Consider the following 16928-nt stretch of genomic DNA (forward strand, 5'->3'; position numbering starts at 1 on the left):
AAACTTATGCAAATCCACTTGTTTTCTCAGGGTCTCAGGGTTTTTTGTTTAATCTGTAAGATGTAGCAGACACTTTATTATTTGAAGCAGATAAACTCTAAAGCCATCTCTTACTCTAAAATTTTAGAACCGCCTTGAAAACAGGCATCGCAATTGTGTGTATCTATGTGGCCTGAGTTTTGTAGATGTAAATTGTGTATTTCGCCATAACTAAATTATTGTGAAATCTCTTAAAGTATTATAAAAACTAAAGCCCTATAGAATTTATTTACAATCAACCATTTTAGTGCCACCTGATATTGTTAATTCCACATGTAGAAAAGAACCACAAACATGGTATCACTTTAAATCCAAAAAGATTGTTAATTGTATAATACCATAGACATGTGGAAGAAAAATTTACATATTATAGGAGAGGAGACTAGGTATCCAGACTCTAGCTACATTTCTTTGAAGTCATTTTATGAAGTAAAATATAATTATAAGTATTTTACCCAGGGAGAGAGCTAATGAAGCCAAGGTCGCTGGTTCAATTCCCTTGTGAGCCATTAGCTTCATTTCATTCCGTTGTCATAGGCTTGCTACCCTCTTAACCCTAACTCACCATCCTTCATATTCATACTATTGGTTGCAAAGGAAATTTGGCCAGACCGTTTGAATGTGTAAGCAAAAATCTATTTCCTCTGCTAGAAAAATAATGCAAAGGTCAAGCCCTAGTGATATGACATCATCCAAGTATGGACAGAACAGATTATCATTATGATTGTTATTATTACTATTATTATTATTGTCACTATTATGTTGGCAGTATAGCATCATGGTTAAAAGAGCAGGCTCTGAAATCAGACTGCCTATATTGGAATCTCAGTCCTCCTACTTATTATCTCAATGACTTGGACAAGTTATTTATCTCTTTGAGCCTTGTTTTTCTTATTTTCAAAATAGGTATTATAATAGCACCTTATAGAGTTTTGTGAGGAATGAATGGGTTAACATCTGTAGAAAATGCCTGACAGCTATTAAGTAACTATTATTATTTTTTAGTTGTCTGGATCATGTGGACTATTCAGCACTTGCTAAAAAGCATATGTTTTCATTTTCCAGGGCTGCAGTAACAAAATACCACATACTGGGTGGCTTAAAACAACAGAAATTTATTCTCTCACAGGTCTGGATATAAGAAGTTGCAAACCAGTTTGTCTTCTGGGCCAGACTCCCTTCCAAAGCTCTATAGAAGAACCCTTTCTTGCCTCTTCTAACTTCTGGTAGCCCTAGGAAATCCTTGGCTTGTGACAGCATAACTCCAATTGCTGTTTCTGTTTTTACATGGCCATCACCTCCCTGTGTGTATCCATGTGTCTATAAAATTTCTCTCTCTTTTTTCTTCCAAAGACGTCAGCATTGAATTTATGGTGCTGCCTAATCCAGTGTGACCTCATCTTAACTTGATTACATCTGCAAAAACCCTATCTTCCAATAAGGTCGCATTCACAGGGACCAGGGGCTTGGGCTTGAAAATATCTTTTTGAAAGATACAGTTCAACCCACTACTGCAGACAAAGCAGAAATAAAAGAGGCAATAAACACCTGAGAAGAGATGGTAAAGCAGGGAGGTGTAGAAGATCTGTTGCAAGCACTTATTTAGAAGAAATAGATAAATAGCCTCAAAAAGTCACTAAGTTTTACCTGTAATAATTACAATAGAGCAACACCCTTCAATGTGGCTCAGGCAGAAACCTGCAAACATATCTTTGGGCTATGAGTAAGAAACAGGATGAGTCAAGCAGATTTCTTCTACCTAGGTGGCAGTAAAATGCTCTGAGGATCCTGATATAATTTTGGTCAAATTATTTAGCACAATCCTGCAAATGGCACCTACCCACCCACGCCCCACCACCTTTGCATAGTCAAATCAGAGATTGTGACATATTGAGACAAATACTGTGGGCCTTACACTGGAGATGAGGTATCCTTGATCATCTAATAAACCCAAATTAGGTAATGATCTGAGGCCAGCATTTGCCCTGTGTCCTGGATGCCTCTGGGATGGTCGTGTGTTGCGCTACATGTTTAAGCAAGTATCTCAGTCTAAGCTATTGTCCACTCAGCCTGACTGTGTCTGTTTATAGCATTTCCTTACACAGGCAGTTCTGAACCAAACAAAGGAAGCCTGATGGTCTTCTGCCCAAAACTGGTTTAAAAAAATGGTGGCTTTATTCTATCATCAATTTAATAAATGACTTGGAAAGTCCTCCTCATATCACATCATCATGTCAGTTTTTGCCTTCTGCAAAGTAATATTCAGTTTCCACTGTATTGACTCAAGTAAATATGTTCACACTATGGCAAAATACAGCTCACTGTAGCAAAACTCTCAGCAGGAGAATGTTGTACACTTTGGTCACAGTTACAATTTAATTTAGGGGTTTATCTGTCTGCAATGAGATTATGGAAAAGAAGCATAGGTATCGGAAGAAAATGTTGATGAGGGATTCTGATATTTGAAAATGGATGAGTTTCCAAAAACAAGAGCATAAAACTCTCTGGATCAAATTCAGATAGAAAGCTGGCAGGTTGCCTGATTTGTAATTGCATCTTGAATTGAGCTGTAATCCTCACCACTTCTGAAAACAATAAGAATGAGAAAATGATAAATCACATTTGTTTTCAATAGCAATATTTGTTCAGCATTCCTAGTAAAATATTTCCCTGATGCTTCAGTTGATGCTGGCAGGTCACAAAATTAATGATATGTGTTGTGTACGGAGGGAAAATAAAATATTGTATTTTCTAGGGAGGAAAAGAAAACAGTATATTGTGGAGGGGTGGAAGGAAATCCTGTATTTTGTGAAGAAAAAAAGAAATTATTTGTTAGATTTTCTGTAAAGTAGAAATTCATACACTTTTTTTTAACAAAACAACATTTTAGGTTTACAACCTATGAATATATGCTCTTCGTACACAACAGTGTGGGTTTTACACCGAGCCGAGAAGTGACTGTGACGACGTTAGCTGGTCTTCCAGAGAGAGGAGCCAATCTCACTGCGAGTGTCCTTAACCACACAGCCATCGACGTGAGGTGGGCTAAACCAAGTAAGTAAGCTTCTCATACCTGTGTTAACACTTTGCGTATTTTAAAAAGCATATTCTTTCTTTACTATGAACCTTCCCCATGTACACATCATTTTGATAGGGAAGTGTTACTGGTAAATTTTTACCAATTGCAGATTGACAGGGCTAAGTCATTGAAAACTTTAGAAGGGCCATTTTTATTAGTACCCAGATAAATTAAAAATGGACACATTAAAACTAAAACCCTGGGGCCCCTGTGCCATTCTTGAGATGCAAACTCTCTCCAACTTTGACGTTCTTCTTGGGCCTCCTGCTCTGCCTCTGTCATTTCCTTTGCATGAACAACGTAATTTCTATCATACCAGGCAGTTGCGATAGACATGTCCATGTATTAATTGGATACAGTGTACTATTGTTCACCTTCCTTCAGAGAGCTCTGCCCTAATATCTTGTAACTCGTCACTCATTAGCAAGAACCATTTAATTGGATTGCAATAATGGAACAGATTCTTCCCAGTGGATCATCTTCATACTGGCTATGGACAGAATTCAAGCTTGATCCAGTAAAAGGAAGCCTAGACATCACCACTGGATCCACTTAAATAATGCAGGGTCAACCCTGGACCTGCTGGGAACACTTTTTTAACAGGCATTTGGAAGAGTTCACAGAGTGATCTAATCTGTTCCTGCAACGTTAGAAACCACAGTAACTGAAATTTCACAGTTACTTGGTCAGTATGGTAGTATTAACATGTTAATTTGTTGTGATCTGTTAATTTCTGTCAATCCCTGATGACAATCGGGAAAAAAAACCCTGAATCTACCATGAGAATATGTATTAAAATTAGTCTTATAGGTATAACTTGAGATCTGGCAAATAGTTTCATCAAAACTTGTCAGAATAATACCAAATATTGAGAAATACCTGATCAGGAAAGACCCAGTTAAAATATTTTATTTATGAAAGAACACTCTGCTCACTGGGGTAATCATCTATTGATGATATAAAAAGATGAAAAGTCACTACTAGTTGGGCAATGTAACCATGTGATTTTGATCCAGGCTTGAGTTTGGTTACAGCTTAAGAAGAGAGATGCTCCATTTAGGACACCTGAGTGATATCAATTGTGAATTAAAGCCAGAATTGAGGATATCAATTATAAATTAAATCAGTAGGTTAGGTTTATCTGTGTTTCCACAAAATAATCCATCTTTACAAAAAAAAATAACTATCATTCTCTGGTTTTTATAAGGCTGCAGGTTTCTAATGATCTGTGACACTTGTATTGGGATCTCTTAAACCATTTTAATGGAATAATATAAGTTAATTGATGCTTATGGCTACCCTCTGAAACACCTCTGGGAAAAATACGAAGTTTTTATCTGGGGATGTGTTTTAAGGCATATTTCCATTCATCTCCCTCTTGCTCTCTACTCCACCTCACTAACTGATTCATCTTAAAAGCCTGCTCATAAAGGTAGGCTCTCCCCACTCATCTGACATTTGAATACTTCTGTTAAGATCCGGCTGGTGAATTTCCACCAATATAGGTCCTTTATGTTATAATTGCATCCTGAAGTAACTGTGCTTATAAAAACTGACAAACCTAATAGATCTGAAGCAGCTCACTGAAGTTTCATTACCTTGGTAATCTGAACCTCTGACCTTCGGGATGTAGGTAATGCAATCTGCTGTTATTTCCATTCATACCTTGGAAATTTTTCAGATAACTATTTGTGAGCACAAAGGTTAACTCTCAGAAGAGGGTCAGTCTTTCGAAAGCTTGTTGCATTATCATTTTCTTCTTTTGTGCAACTTGCTATCTTAAGTAAATTAACTAGTCAATCCTCTGTGAAAGGTGGCCTATTTTTTGCAATTTTAATTTTAAATTGTTGTCTTGATTGGATAGGAAAAACATGGCATACAGTCTAATATGCTCAAAGGCAACAAACTACAGATTGAAAATACTTTGCAGTGGAATATCATGTTTTAAATTTATAAATATTTGCTTATTAAAAACCACCTTCCAATGTATATATATATATATTTTTTTTTAAGCATGGTCTTTGTCTATTATGACCCTCCCCATGTACACATCATTTTGGTAGCAAAATTTTTCTGGTAAATTTTTTTCAATCACAGATTGACATGTATAAGTTATTAAAAACTTTTGAAGGGCCAGTTTTAAACATTAGTATCACATACATGATATGTGAGATAAAAGCATCCCTGTGTTACTTCAGTTCATTTTTGGAAGGCAGATGTTGCAAATTGGCAACACAGAGGCCATATTTCCTTCCTCCTCCAGCTTCTATACACTGTTTTGCCTACAGTATTTGAAAAAATAATATTTGCAAACATTTAAGAATTATACATAAAGATGATTTGAGGATTCACTTGACAAGTCAAATGATGGGGTGAAACAATACCCACATTTCTGGAAGTAAACTATCAGCTGCAACTGGCTTCCCCTTTAGACAGATCATGCCCTAAAAATCTGACCCAGTCCCCATTTTCCTGGTCCCAATAGACAGGCGATGTTTATCCTGGCTTTATATGATAATACAAAATATTTTGCCTTAAACAAAATACACCAAAGATAAATTATATTGTAATTTTGAAAAATCAAAGTTTTTGTATTTGAAAAATACCTCACTTAAATTATTTGTACAATCCTCAGAGAAGCACAATGAGATAGAAACTGACCCATAGTAACTTAACAAAAATTATAGAAAGTACCAGTTCCCAAACTCAAACTTAGGACTCAGGCGTCAAATTTTCTATTTCTCATGCATTTAGCCTTAACAGTCATTAGCACTTTAACAAGAAGGATTTAAAAGGATCCTTCTCATTTTGACAGCTCTGTCTAAAATAGAAGGCAAAATAAGAAAATGCCTACCAAAGGGAGTACAGTGAAGCTGATTCACTAAGGAAGTCAGTGGTGGCCAGAAAAGAGCAGTAAAACACTGAAGGGAGTGAGAGGGCAATGCTTAGTAAAAGAGGAAATGAAAAATCCTCAAAATATTGTCTACTTTACTGTCTGTCAAGAGCTCACCCCAACCTTCAGATGTTCATATCTTGTATCATATAATCCTCCTGGTCTTGCTCTCTCCTTCCTGTTTTTTTCCATCTTCTTTCTTTCTCTATTTCCTTTTTTAAAATATTTTTGTAGAGACGAGTTCTCCCTATGTTGCCTAGGCTAGTCTCGAACTAATGGGCTCAAGTGATCCTCTCTCCTTGGTCTCCCAAAGTGCTGGAATTACAGCCATAAGGGACCATGCCCGGCCATTTGTCTATTTCTCTTCTTCTACCCTCTCTCTCTCTCTCTCTCTCTCTCTTTCTTCCTATTTTCCTTCCTTCCTTACAGATAAACTTATCACTGTCTCTGTCCTGAGCACTCAGTGAACTCTCTGGAAAATTCATAAAGTATGAGGGTATCATCATTAAGAGGGCAAGTTTAAAACCACAGAAAAAGCATTTGTCTCATCCTGATCTCTTAATCAGAAACTACCAGGTTTGATAGCTAGAAGAATATCTGACTACCTGAATTTATCTGATTAAGGTGGCAATATCTGTAAATAATTTCAAATCTCATCTCTTCTAAAAAGCACCTACCATTGTTGCCTCACCTTGTTCCTCAGTTCTCTTTTCCATCACTTTAGTTATCAAATAGAAGAGACCACATCTGACTTTTCCATTGTCTTCCTTCTCAGTCACTTGTGCACCTGTTGTAATCTGTCTCTCTTCTCTTGTACTCTACATGGTTTTCTTAAAGTCATTAGTTATCACCTAATGACCCGTTTCGAAACTCTCTTCTCAATGCCATCCTACTGTGTTCCTCTTGTATCCAGCACTGTGAATGATCCCTGACTGACTATAATTATTCCCCAATAATCATTACTCCCCTCTTCTCACCAACTACTTCTTCTCATCCCTAAATAAAGATGTTTCTCAAAGTTCTTTCCTGAGTCTTCCTATCATACTCCTGTTCTCTTGTTGGTGATTCTATCTATACTCAAGGTTTCAAATTCTTCTAATTACAAAAATGACAAGAGCCAACATTGTATGCAGCCATATGAATACATAGTTTTAAAATTGACTTTGGGATCAGGGATACTTAAATTTGAATCCCAGTTCCAATATGTTTTGGCACTATGACCTAGAACTTAACCTGAGTTCCAGTTTTCTAATCTGAAATATGAAGATAATAAGAATAACTGCCCTAAAATCTATTAAGGACTAAATGAAATAATATATGTTTAACAATTAGTAATCACCTTGTATTTGTATAAAGTATTATTCTATTTCTAAAATGTGCATGGTCCTTTCAATAACATTTTATAAAATATGCAAAACGGGAAGCCATGTCTAGTAAAAGCTTGGAAGTTGATTTTGCAAGACTATTCAGATAAAAGCATTTCTTTTTTTATTATTATTATACTTTAAGTTCTAGGGTACATGTGCACAACATGCAGGTTTGTAACATATGTATACATGTGCCATGTTGGTGTGCTGCACCCATTAACTCGTCCTTTACATTAGGTATATCTCCTAATGCTATCCCTCCCCACTCCCCCCACCCCACGACAGGCCCCAGTGTGTGATGTTCCCCTTCCTGTGTCCTAGTGTTCTCATTGTTCAATTCCCACCTATGAGTGAGAACATGCGATGTTTGGTTTTTTGTCCTTGAGATAGTTTGCCGAGAATGATGGTTTCCAGCTTCATCCATGTCCCTACAAAGGAGATAAAAGCATTTCTACAGCGAGTTGAAGATGTATAAAGAATATATATTATTTTATAATTACCTGACTTGGCTAAAAGATAGAAATTTAAAAATCTAGTTAAAATGTTGAAAACTTAGGCTGGGTTCCGTGGCTCATGCCTGTAATCCCAGCACCTTGGGAGGCAGAGGCAGGTGGATAACGAGGTCAGAGATCGAGAATATCCTGGCCAACATGGTGAAACCCCATCTCTACTAAAAATACAAAAATTAGCCAGGCATGGTGGTGCATGCCTGTAGTCCCAGCTACTCGGAAGACTGAGGCAGGAGAATCACTTGTACTCAGGAGGCGGAGGTTGCAGTGAGCCAAGATCGCGCCACTGCACTCCAGCCTGGCGACAGAGTGAGATTCTGTCTCAGAAAAAAAAAAAAGAAAAAAAAAGTGAAAATTACTAACTATTGCATGGCATCCATTCTCCCCTTTTTCTTTTAGTGATAGCCTTGTCCGTTATCTCGAAACTGCATTTACTAACTTCCCTTGCAATTAGTCATGGCCAGTGAAATACCAGTAGTATGTGTTTGTGTCAATAGAAAGTGAAAGACAATCTGCATCTTTTTGGGTATTAACCAGAAAACACTGGGTGTGTGCCTACTTGTTCTCTTTTAGCCCTTCTCCTGGACTGGAATGAGGACATGATCATGTTCTCAGGTTCAACTATGCAGTCATGTACAACACCCAAAGAGATTCAAAATCCTCATAAGAGGAAGTTCCTGGGTTCTTAAGTGACCACATGGAGCACGGTCTGTTTCGATCACTTTGAAGCTATTACATCAGATATAAATTAACATGGATTTTATTTAAGCTATTGTATTTTGGAGATTTTAGGTTTCACCAGCTTTGCTAACTAACTCATTTCCTGTTCGCCCATATCAATTTACCTTAAAAGTAGAAATTAGCTATCCCATTTTGTAACTAAATATAAAATGATGAATAATTAATATATCTATTATACTATCTCCTTTAAATACAGTTTTCTCTGGCAAGCCCCTGAGAGAAGCTGGAACACTGTGAGAGACTAAAGTAGCTCTGGAGTTTCCAAAGTGCAGGTGTTCGGTTTTGACAGATGGGTAAACTAGAGACAGGACAGGAGATATGCTGTTCAGAAAACTAAGGAGGCTGACTTGAAGGATTATTGCCCAAGAAGATAATCTTTCCACTTCATGTCAGCAGTAGTACACTCAGGCAGAGTAAAGAATTTTCTCAAGAAGCAGTTTTGATAAGCTCAAATTTTCCAAGAACTACTTGGTTGGTAACGCAGAGCCCTGCACCATAGAACTTGGAAAATTGGACTCTAATCTGGAGAATCTGTGAGCAAGATCAAGACTTCCATCATAAAATTAGCTTAATAAGGTCCCTCCAGGATTTTACATTTGAGCAAAATTACCTCCCAAAATGAGCCTGCTAATGTGAGATGTCTGAAGAATTTAGTCCTAGACAAATAAATCAAGAGATCTAATAAATGAAATGATTTACTATAATTGATCTGAATCAGTAAAACAAACTTTTTTTGTAAAGTGTCAAATATATATAATGTTAGACTTTGAAGCCTATACAGTCTCCGTCTTAACCCAAATTTGCCACTGGAGCACATAAACAGCAATAAGGTGATTCTGATTTTTAAATAAGCATGGCCATGTTCCAATAAAACTTTATTTTGGACATCGAGATTTGATTTTCATATATTAGATTGGCACAAAAGTAATTGTGGTTTTCACCATTGAAGTAATGGCAAAAACCACAACTACTTTGCACCGACCTAATAATTTTCACATGTCACGAAATACTTTTTTCTTTTGATTTTTTCCCCCAATCAAATATATGTACAAACCATTCTTAGCTTGCAAGGGGTGGGCCACACTAGGCCAACAGGCCAGATTTAGCTCATGGAACATAGTTTGCTGACCCCTAATGTAGATGTTAAAAATCTAGAAGACATAATTGACATTGATAATTGTCTTAGTCTGTTTGTGTTGTTATAACAGAATACCTGAGGCTGGGAAGTTAATAAGGAAAAGAGTTTTGCTTAGCTCATGATTCTGCAGACTGTACAAGAAGCATGGCTGTAGTATTTACTTGGTTTCTGGTGAGGGCTTTTGTGATGCATCAAAACATAACAGAGAAGGTCAAAAGGTGAGGGGACATGTGCAAAGATGCAAAATCCAAGGGATGCCCTGGCTTTCTAAAAACCCACTCTTGAGGGAACTAATTCATTTCTTCAAAAACTAACCCAGCCTTGCCAGAGCAAGACACCAAGCCATTCACGAGAATCTGGCCCCATGAACCAAACACCTCCAACTAGGCCTCATCTTCTAAAACTAGTACACTGGAGGTCACATGAGGTTTGGTGGTGATATAAACCCTTGATCCCCCCTTTGCTGGGAAACATGGCAATAATTTAAGGCCATGTAAGAAGCACAATCTACTTGCTGTTGCAGGATAACTTTTAACTAGCCCATGTGTTATGGACTAAAGCCCTAATTCTCAGTGTAGCTGTATTTGGAGACGGGGCCTCTAAAGAAATACAGTCATCCCTTGGTATATGCAGAGGATTGGTTCCAGGACTGCCCCCTAAGTATACCAAAGCTGTGCATACTCAAGTCCAGCAGTCAGCCGTGCAGAATCCATGTATATGAAAAGTTGGCCCTCTACACGAGTTTTGCATGGGAGAATACTACTTTTTTTTTTTTTTTGGAGTTGGAGTCTCAGTCTGTCACTCAGGCTGGAGTGCAGTGGTGTGATCTTGGCTCACTGCAACCTCCACCTCCTGGGTTCAAGCAATTCTCCTGCCTCAGCCTCCCAAGTAGCTGGGACTACAGGCACATCCCACCACGCCTGGCTGATTTTTTGTATTTTTAGTAGAGACGGGGTTTCACTGTGTTAGCCAGGAAGGTCTCAATCTCCTAACTTCGTGATCCACCCACCTCGGCCTTCCAAATTGCTGGGATTATAGGCTAGAGCCACCATGCCAGCCGAGAATACTATATTTTCAATTCTTGTTTGGTTGAAAAAGTCCCCTTATAAATGGACCCAAGCAGTTCACACCTGTGTTGTTCAACGGTCAACTGTAATTAAGATTAAATGAGATTATAAGAGCGGGACCTTGATTTCATAAGTTAGCACACAGGCTCGCTTGCTCTTTCTCTCTGTCTCTCCCCCAACCCCTTCTCTCCCTTTCTCTGATCACAGAGGAAAGGCATGGGAAAACTCAGCAGCTAGAAAGTAGCTCTCCAAAAGCCAGGGAAAGAGCCCTCATCAGAAATCAAATTTGCTGGCACCTTGATCACGAACCTCTAGCCTCCAGATTGTGAGAAATAAGTTTCTGTTGTTCAAGCCACCCAGCCTTTAATATTTTGTTAAGGCAGCCTGAGAAGACTAATACATATCTAACTGCTGTTAAAATTATTTAGGAATTCATTATAAAGGAGAGGAGCCTGTTCTATATTTGAGAATTTGCTCCAGCCAAGATCAAATTTCTGACCAAGGATTGGAGATTGCAACTAAAAATAACATTTAATAGCAAAGCTCTTATCCAAAGGTTGCAACCTTTTTCAGCTCACTGAGATTGTAATAGTCTGTTCTCACATTGCTATAAGGAAATATGCAAGACTGAGTAATTTATAAAGGAAAAAGGTTTAATTGGCTCACGGTTCTGCATGGCTGGAAAGGCCTCAGGAAACTTATGATCATGGCAGAAGGTAAAGAGGCGACAGGCGAGATAGGTGAGAGAGACAATGTGCGCATAGAAGGAACTGTCAAACACTTATAAAACCATCAGATCTTGCGAGAACTCACTCACTATCAGGAGAACAGTGTGGGGGAAACCACCCCCGTGATCCAATCACCTCCCACCAGGTCCTGCCCTTGACACATGGGGATTATGGGGATTACAATTTAAGATGAGATTTGGGTGGGGACATGGGAGCTAACCATATCAGAGCTTAACTTGATATTCCTACAGGTAGGGCAATACCTGCTCAGATCAATTTATGTGGTCCACAAAATACGTGTCATACATAACAGGATTAGAATATCTGAGAAAATGTATCCCAATGTACACATATTTAACATAATCTCACAGGAAATCCCCATTTCTTTCTATTGCATCAAATACAAGCAAGTACAACGCTTAACTCCACATTGTATCACTGTAACTCAAACACTCACATTTTAGTTTTTAAGTTCACCTAGTTGCCACAGAAACACTTGAAAGATAACAAAATCCTAAGTTCCAACAACCATCTGAGTGGATCCCCACTTGGCCAAGGGGACTCCAGAGCAACCTTGAAAACTGAGTTCTTGGCTACAGTGGGATGGGAAGTCAGACACCCCTCCCTGGCTATACACCGTTAGGGTTACTTCCCTAAGCACTAAGCAGAAACCAGCCCTTTCAAAAGATTCCACCACTGTTATCAACCAACCACCTGATGCTGCCCCTCTTCTACTAGCTGATGAGAGACCTCTGGCCACAGAGTTGTCATGGCCAGTCTATGAAGAATGTGCATTCAAGGTCTTCATGTCCTCTTCTTCACTGCTTGATGTCAGAGGGCTGAAAACTCCACCCTCAGATAGTGCTAATGCTGCCATTTTTGTACGTAGGACACACCAGGGGATGTAAAACTCAATTGCACATGTGCATGTTTCTCCTTTCATAAATACTCATGACTATTCCTGAGGCTTATTGAATATGTATATTCAGTCACCCCACTCAACATAAATTCCTGTTGCTCCTCCCTTGAAGTATCTTTTCTGGCTTCTGGCTCGAGGCTACCATATGCTTCCCAGGCTGTCTGAATGGCCATCCTGCAGGCTGCAAATCTTTATGAGAAATAAAGCTCTCCTTTTCAAATTTATGAACCTCTTCTGCTGACGCACTTCAAACTCAAGAAGTCTCAAATGAAACAAGTTTCAAAATCTCATCCCATAATTCCATGTTTTCTATCTTATTTAATGGGATTTGCCCAGAAACCAAAACCAAAAATCTAAGCTATAGCTGTATCTCTTCCTTATCCCTTTTTAATTTATTTACTTATTTGTACACAAATAAGTTCTTAGTGGTGATTTCTGGGATTTTGGTGCACCCATCACCCAAGCAGTGTACACTGTACCCAATGGATAGTCTTTTATCAATTGCCCCCCTTCCACCCATTCCCCCGAGTGCCCGAAGTCCATTGTATGATTCTTATGCCTTTGCATCCTTACAGTTTAGCTCTCTTATGAGTGAGAACATGTTGATGTTTGGTTTTTCATTCCTGAGTTACTTCACTTAGAATAATGGTCTCCAGTTGCATCAAGGTTTCTGCAAATGCCATTATTTTGTTCCTTTGAATGGCTGATACACACACACACACACACACACACCAAATTTTCTTTATCCACTCATTGATCGATGGGCGTTTGGGCTGGTTCCATGTTTTCACAATTGTGAACTGTGCTGCTATAAACATGCATGTGTAAGTATCTTTTCATATAATGACTTCTTTTCCTCTTGGTAGATACCCAGGAGTAGGATTGATGAATCAAATGGTAAATCTACTTTTAGTTCTTTAAGGAATCTCCACACTATTTTCCATAGTGGTTGTACTAGTTTACATTCCCACCAACAGTGTAAAAATGTGTTCTTTGTATCACATCCATGCCAAGGTCTACTTTTTTTTGGTTTTTTGATTATGGCCATTCTTGCAGGAGTAAGGTGGTATCACATTGTGGTTTTGATTTGCATTTCCCTGATCGTTAGTGATGTTGAGTATTTTTCATATGTTTGTTGGCCATTTGCACGTTTCTTGGCCATTCTTCTTTTGAGAATTGTCTATTCAGGTCTTTAGCCCACTTTTTGATGGGATTGTTTGTATTTTTCTTGCTAATTTGTTTGAGTTGCTTGTAGATTCTGGATATGAGTCCTTTGTCAGAAGTAAAGATTTTTAAGACTGTCTCCCACCCTGTGGGTTGTCTATTTACTCTGCTGGTTATTTCTTTTGCTGTGCAGAAGCTTTTTAGTTTAATTAAGTTCCATCTATTTATCTTTCTTTTTGTTGCGTTTGCTTTTGGGTTCTTTGTCATGGAGTCTTTGCCTAAACCAATGTCTGGAAGGATTTTTCCAATGTTATTTTCTAGAATTTTCATGGTTTCAGGTTTTAGATTTAAGTCTTTGATCCATCTTGAGTTGATTTCTGTACAAGGTGAGAGATGAGGATCCAGTTTCATTCTTCTACATGCGGCTCGCAAATTATGCCAGCACCGTTTGTTGAAGAGGTTGTCCTTTACCCACTTTATGTTTTTGTTTCCTTTGTCAAAGATCAGTTGGCTGTAAATATTTGGCTTTATTTCTGAGTTCTCTATTTTGTTTCATTGGTCTATATGCCTATTTTTATACCAGTACCATACTGTTTTAGTGACTATGGCCTTATAGTATAGTTTGAGGTCAGGTGATGTGTTACCTCCAGATTTGTCCTTTTAGCTTAGTCTTGCTTTGGCTATGTGAGTTCTTTTTTGATTACATATGAATTTTAGGATTTTTTTCTAGTTCTGTGAAGAATGATGGTGGTATTTTGATGGGAATTGCATTGATGGGAATTGTGTTGATGGTAATTTGATGGGAATTGCTTTGAATTTGCAGATTGCTTTTGGCAGTATGATCATTTTCAAAATACTGATTCTACCCATCCAAGTGTATGGGATTTGTTTTCATTTGTGTCATCTATGGTTTCTTTCAACAGCGTTTTATAGTTTTCCTTGTAGAGGTCTTTCACCTCCTTGGTTAGGTAGATTCCTAAGTATTTTACTTTTTATTTTTGCATCTATTGTAAAAGGGGTTAAGTTATTGATTTGATTCTCAGCTTGGTATCTCTTTGTATATAACAGTGCTACTGATTTGTGTACATTAATTTTGTATCCCAAAACTTTGCTGAATTTATTTAACAGTTTTAGGGGGTTTTTGGATGACTCTTTAGTCATCCAAATGTCTCTAGGGTTTTCTGGGTACACAATCATGTCATCAGGAAACAGCAACAGTTGGGCTTCCTCTTTACCTATTTGGATGCCCTGTATTTTTTTCTCTTGTCTGATTGCTTTGGCTAGGATTTACATACTATTGATATAGGAGTTAGAAAGAAATTATTTAGGCAGATAGGGAGGGTAAGAGAGTCCTCAATAAGGTTTTCCTTTTAATGAAAAGCAGCAGCCCCCAAATTATCTCTTTTCTAACAAAGAGCAGCCTGTTAAATTGAGCTGCAGACATAGATATGCAAACTGGAAGCTTGCATGGGTGAATGCCAGCAGCTGCACCAACAGAAAAAGGCTACCTGGGGGCAAGGCACGTTCAACATAGTGGCTCCATCTGCCCTTTTCTTTGTCAAGCACCTGTACAGTAAGAAACAGACAACATGGCGCTGGCCAGGTAGAGAACCCATCTGCATAATAAAAGATTAGGATGGGGTGACCAGGTTATTCATGCACTATGTAAATGGCACACATGGTCCAATCAATCTTTAGGCCCTATGTAAATCAGGCACTGCCTCCTCAAGCCAGTCTATAAAGCTCCGTGCACTTTGCCGTGGACTGGAAGACCCACTTGGGAGCCCTTCTCTCTCTGCAGAAGACAGAGCTATTCTCTTTTCTCTTTCTTTTGCCTATTAAACCTCCACTTTTAAACTCACTGTGTGCCTGCATCCTTGATTTCCCTGGCATGAGATGACGAACCATGGATATTTACCCCAGACAATGATGCTGCTTCAGTATGTTGAATGGAAGTGGTGAAAGTAGGCATCCTTGTCTTGTTCCAGTTCTCAGGGGGAATGCTTTTGATATGGTTTGGCTCTGTCCCCACCCAAATCTCATCCTGAATTGTAGTTCCCATAATGCCCACATGTTGTGGGAGGGACCTGGTGGGAGAGAATTGAATCATAGGATGGGTCTTTCCTGTGCTATTCTCATGATAGTGAATAAGTCTAATGAGATCTGATGGTTTTATAAACGGGAGTTTCCCTGCACAAGCTCTCTTTTCTTGTCTGCCACCCATGATAGTGAATAAGTCTAATGAGATCTGATGGTTTTATAAACGGGAGTTTCCCTGCACAAGCTCTCTTTTCTTGTCTGCCACCATGTTAGATGTGCCTTTCACCTTCCACCATGATTGTGAGGCCTTCCAAGCTACGTGGAACTATGAGCCCATTAAGCCTTTCTTTTGTAAATTGCCCAATCTCCAGTATGTCTTTATCAGCAGCATGAGAACAGACTAATACAGTAAGTTGGCACCAGTAGAGTGGTATGCTCCTGAAAAGATAGCCAAAAATGTGGAAACAACTTTGGAATTGGGTAACAGGCAGAGGTTGGAACAGTTTGGAGGACTCAGAAGAAGACAGGAAAATGTGGGAAAGTTTGGAACTCCCTAAAGACTTGTTGAATGGCTTTGACCAAAATGCTAATAATAACGTAGACAATGAAATCCAGTCTGAGGTGGTCTCAGATGGAGATGAGGAACTTGTTGGGAACTGGAACAAAACAAAACTCTTGTTATGTTTAGCAAAGAGACTGAGAGCATTTTGCCCCTGCCCTAGAGATTTGTGGAACTATGAACTTAAGAGAGATGATTTAGGGTATCTGGCAGAAAAAATTTCTAAGCAGCAAAACATTCAAGAGGTGACTTGGGTGCTGTTAAAGGCATTCAGTTTTGTAAGAGAAGCAGAGCATAAAAGTTCAGAAAATTTGCAGCCTGACAATGTGATAGCAAAGAAAGTCCCATTTTCTGAAAAGAAATTTAAGACAGCTGCAGAAATTTGCATAATTTACCTAAGTAATGAGGAGCCAAATGTTAATCCCCAAGATAATGGGGAAAATGTCTCCAGGGCATGTCAGAGGTCTTCATGACAGCTGCGACCATCACAGGCCCAGAGGCCTAGGAGGAAAAAGTGGTATCAAGGGCCAGACCCAGGGTTCCCATGCTGTGTGCAACAGGGCACCAGCCTAGGGGCTTGGTGCCCTGTTTCTCAGTGGCTCCAGCCATGGCTGAAAGGCCCCAATGTAGAGCTTGGGCCATGGCTTCCGAGGGTGCAACCCCCAAGACCTGGCAGTTTCCACAT

The 16928-nt window shown here is 38.8% G+C and overlaps 1 protein-coding gene across 1 annotated transcript in view; it reads left to right on the forward strand.

The window, feature by feature from the left end:
* USH2A (usherin) overlaps positions 1-16928 on the forward strand; it is an 827758-nt gene that overhangs the window by 583025 nt on the left and 227805 nt on the right. Inside the window, exon 45 of the mRNA XM_024239307.3 lies at positions 2930-3093. Within this exon, the coding sequence (XP_024095075.2) occupies positions 2930-3093 (164 nt within the window). The remainder of the gene's footprint in view (positions 1-2929; positions 3094-16928) is intronic.

The sequence above is a fragment of the Pongo abelii genome, chromosome 1 (assembly GCF_028885655.2).
Source record: "Pongo abelii isolate AG06213 chromosome 1, NHGRI_mPonAbe1-v2.0_pri, whole genome shotgun sequence".
Classification (NCBI taxonomy): domain Eukaryota; kingdom Metazoa; phylum Chordata; class Mammalia; order Primates; family Hominidae; genus Pongo; species Pongo abelii.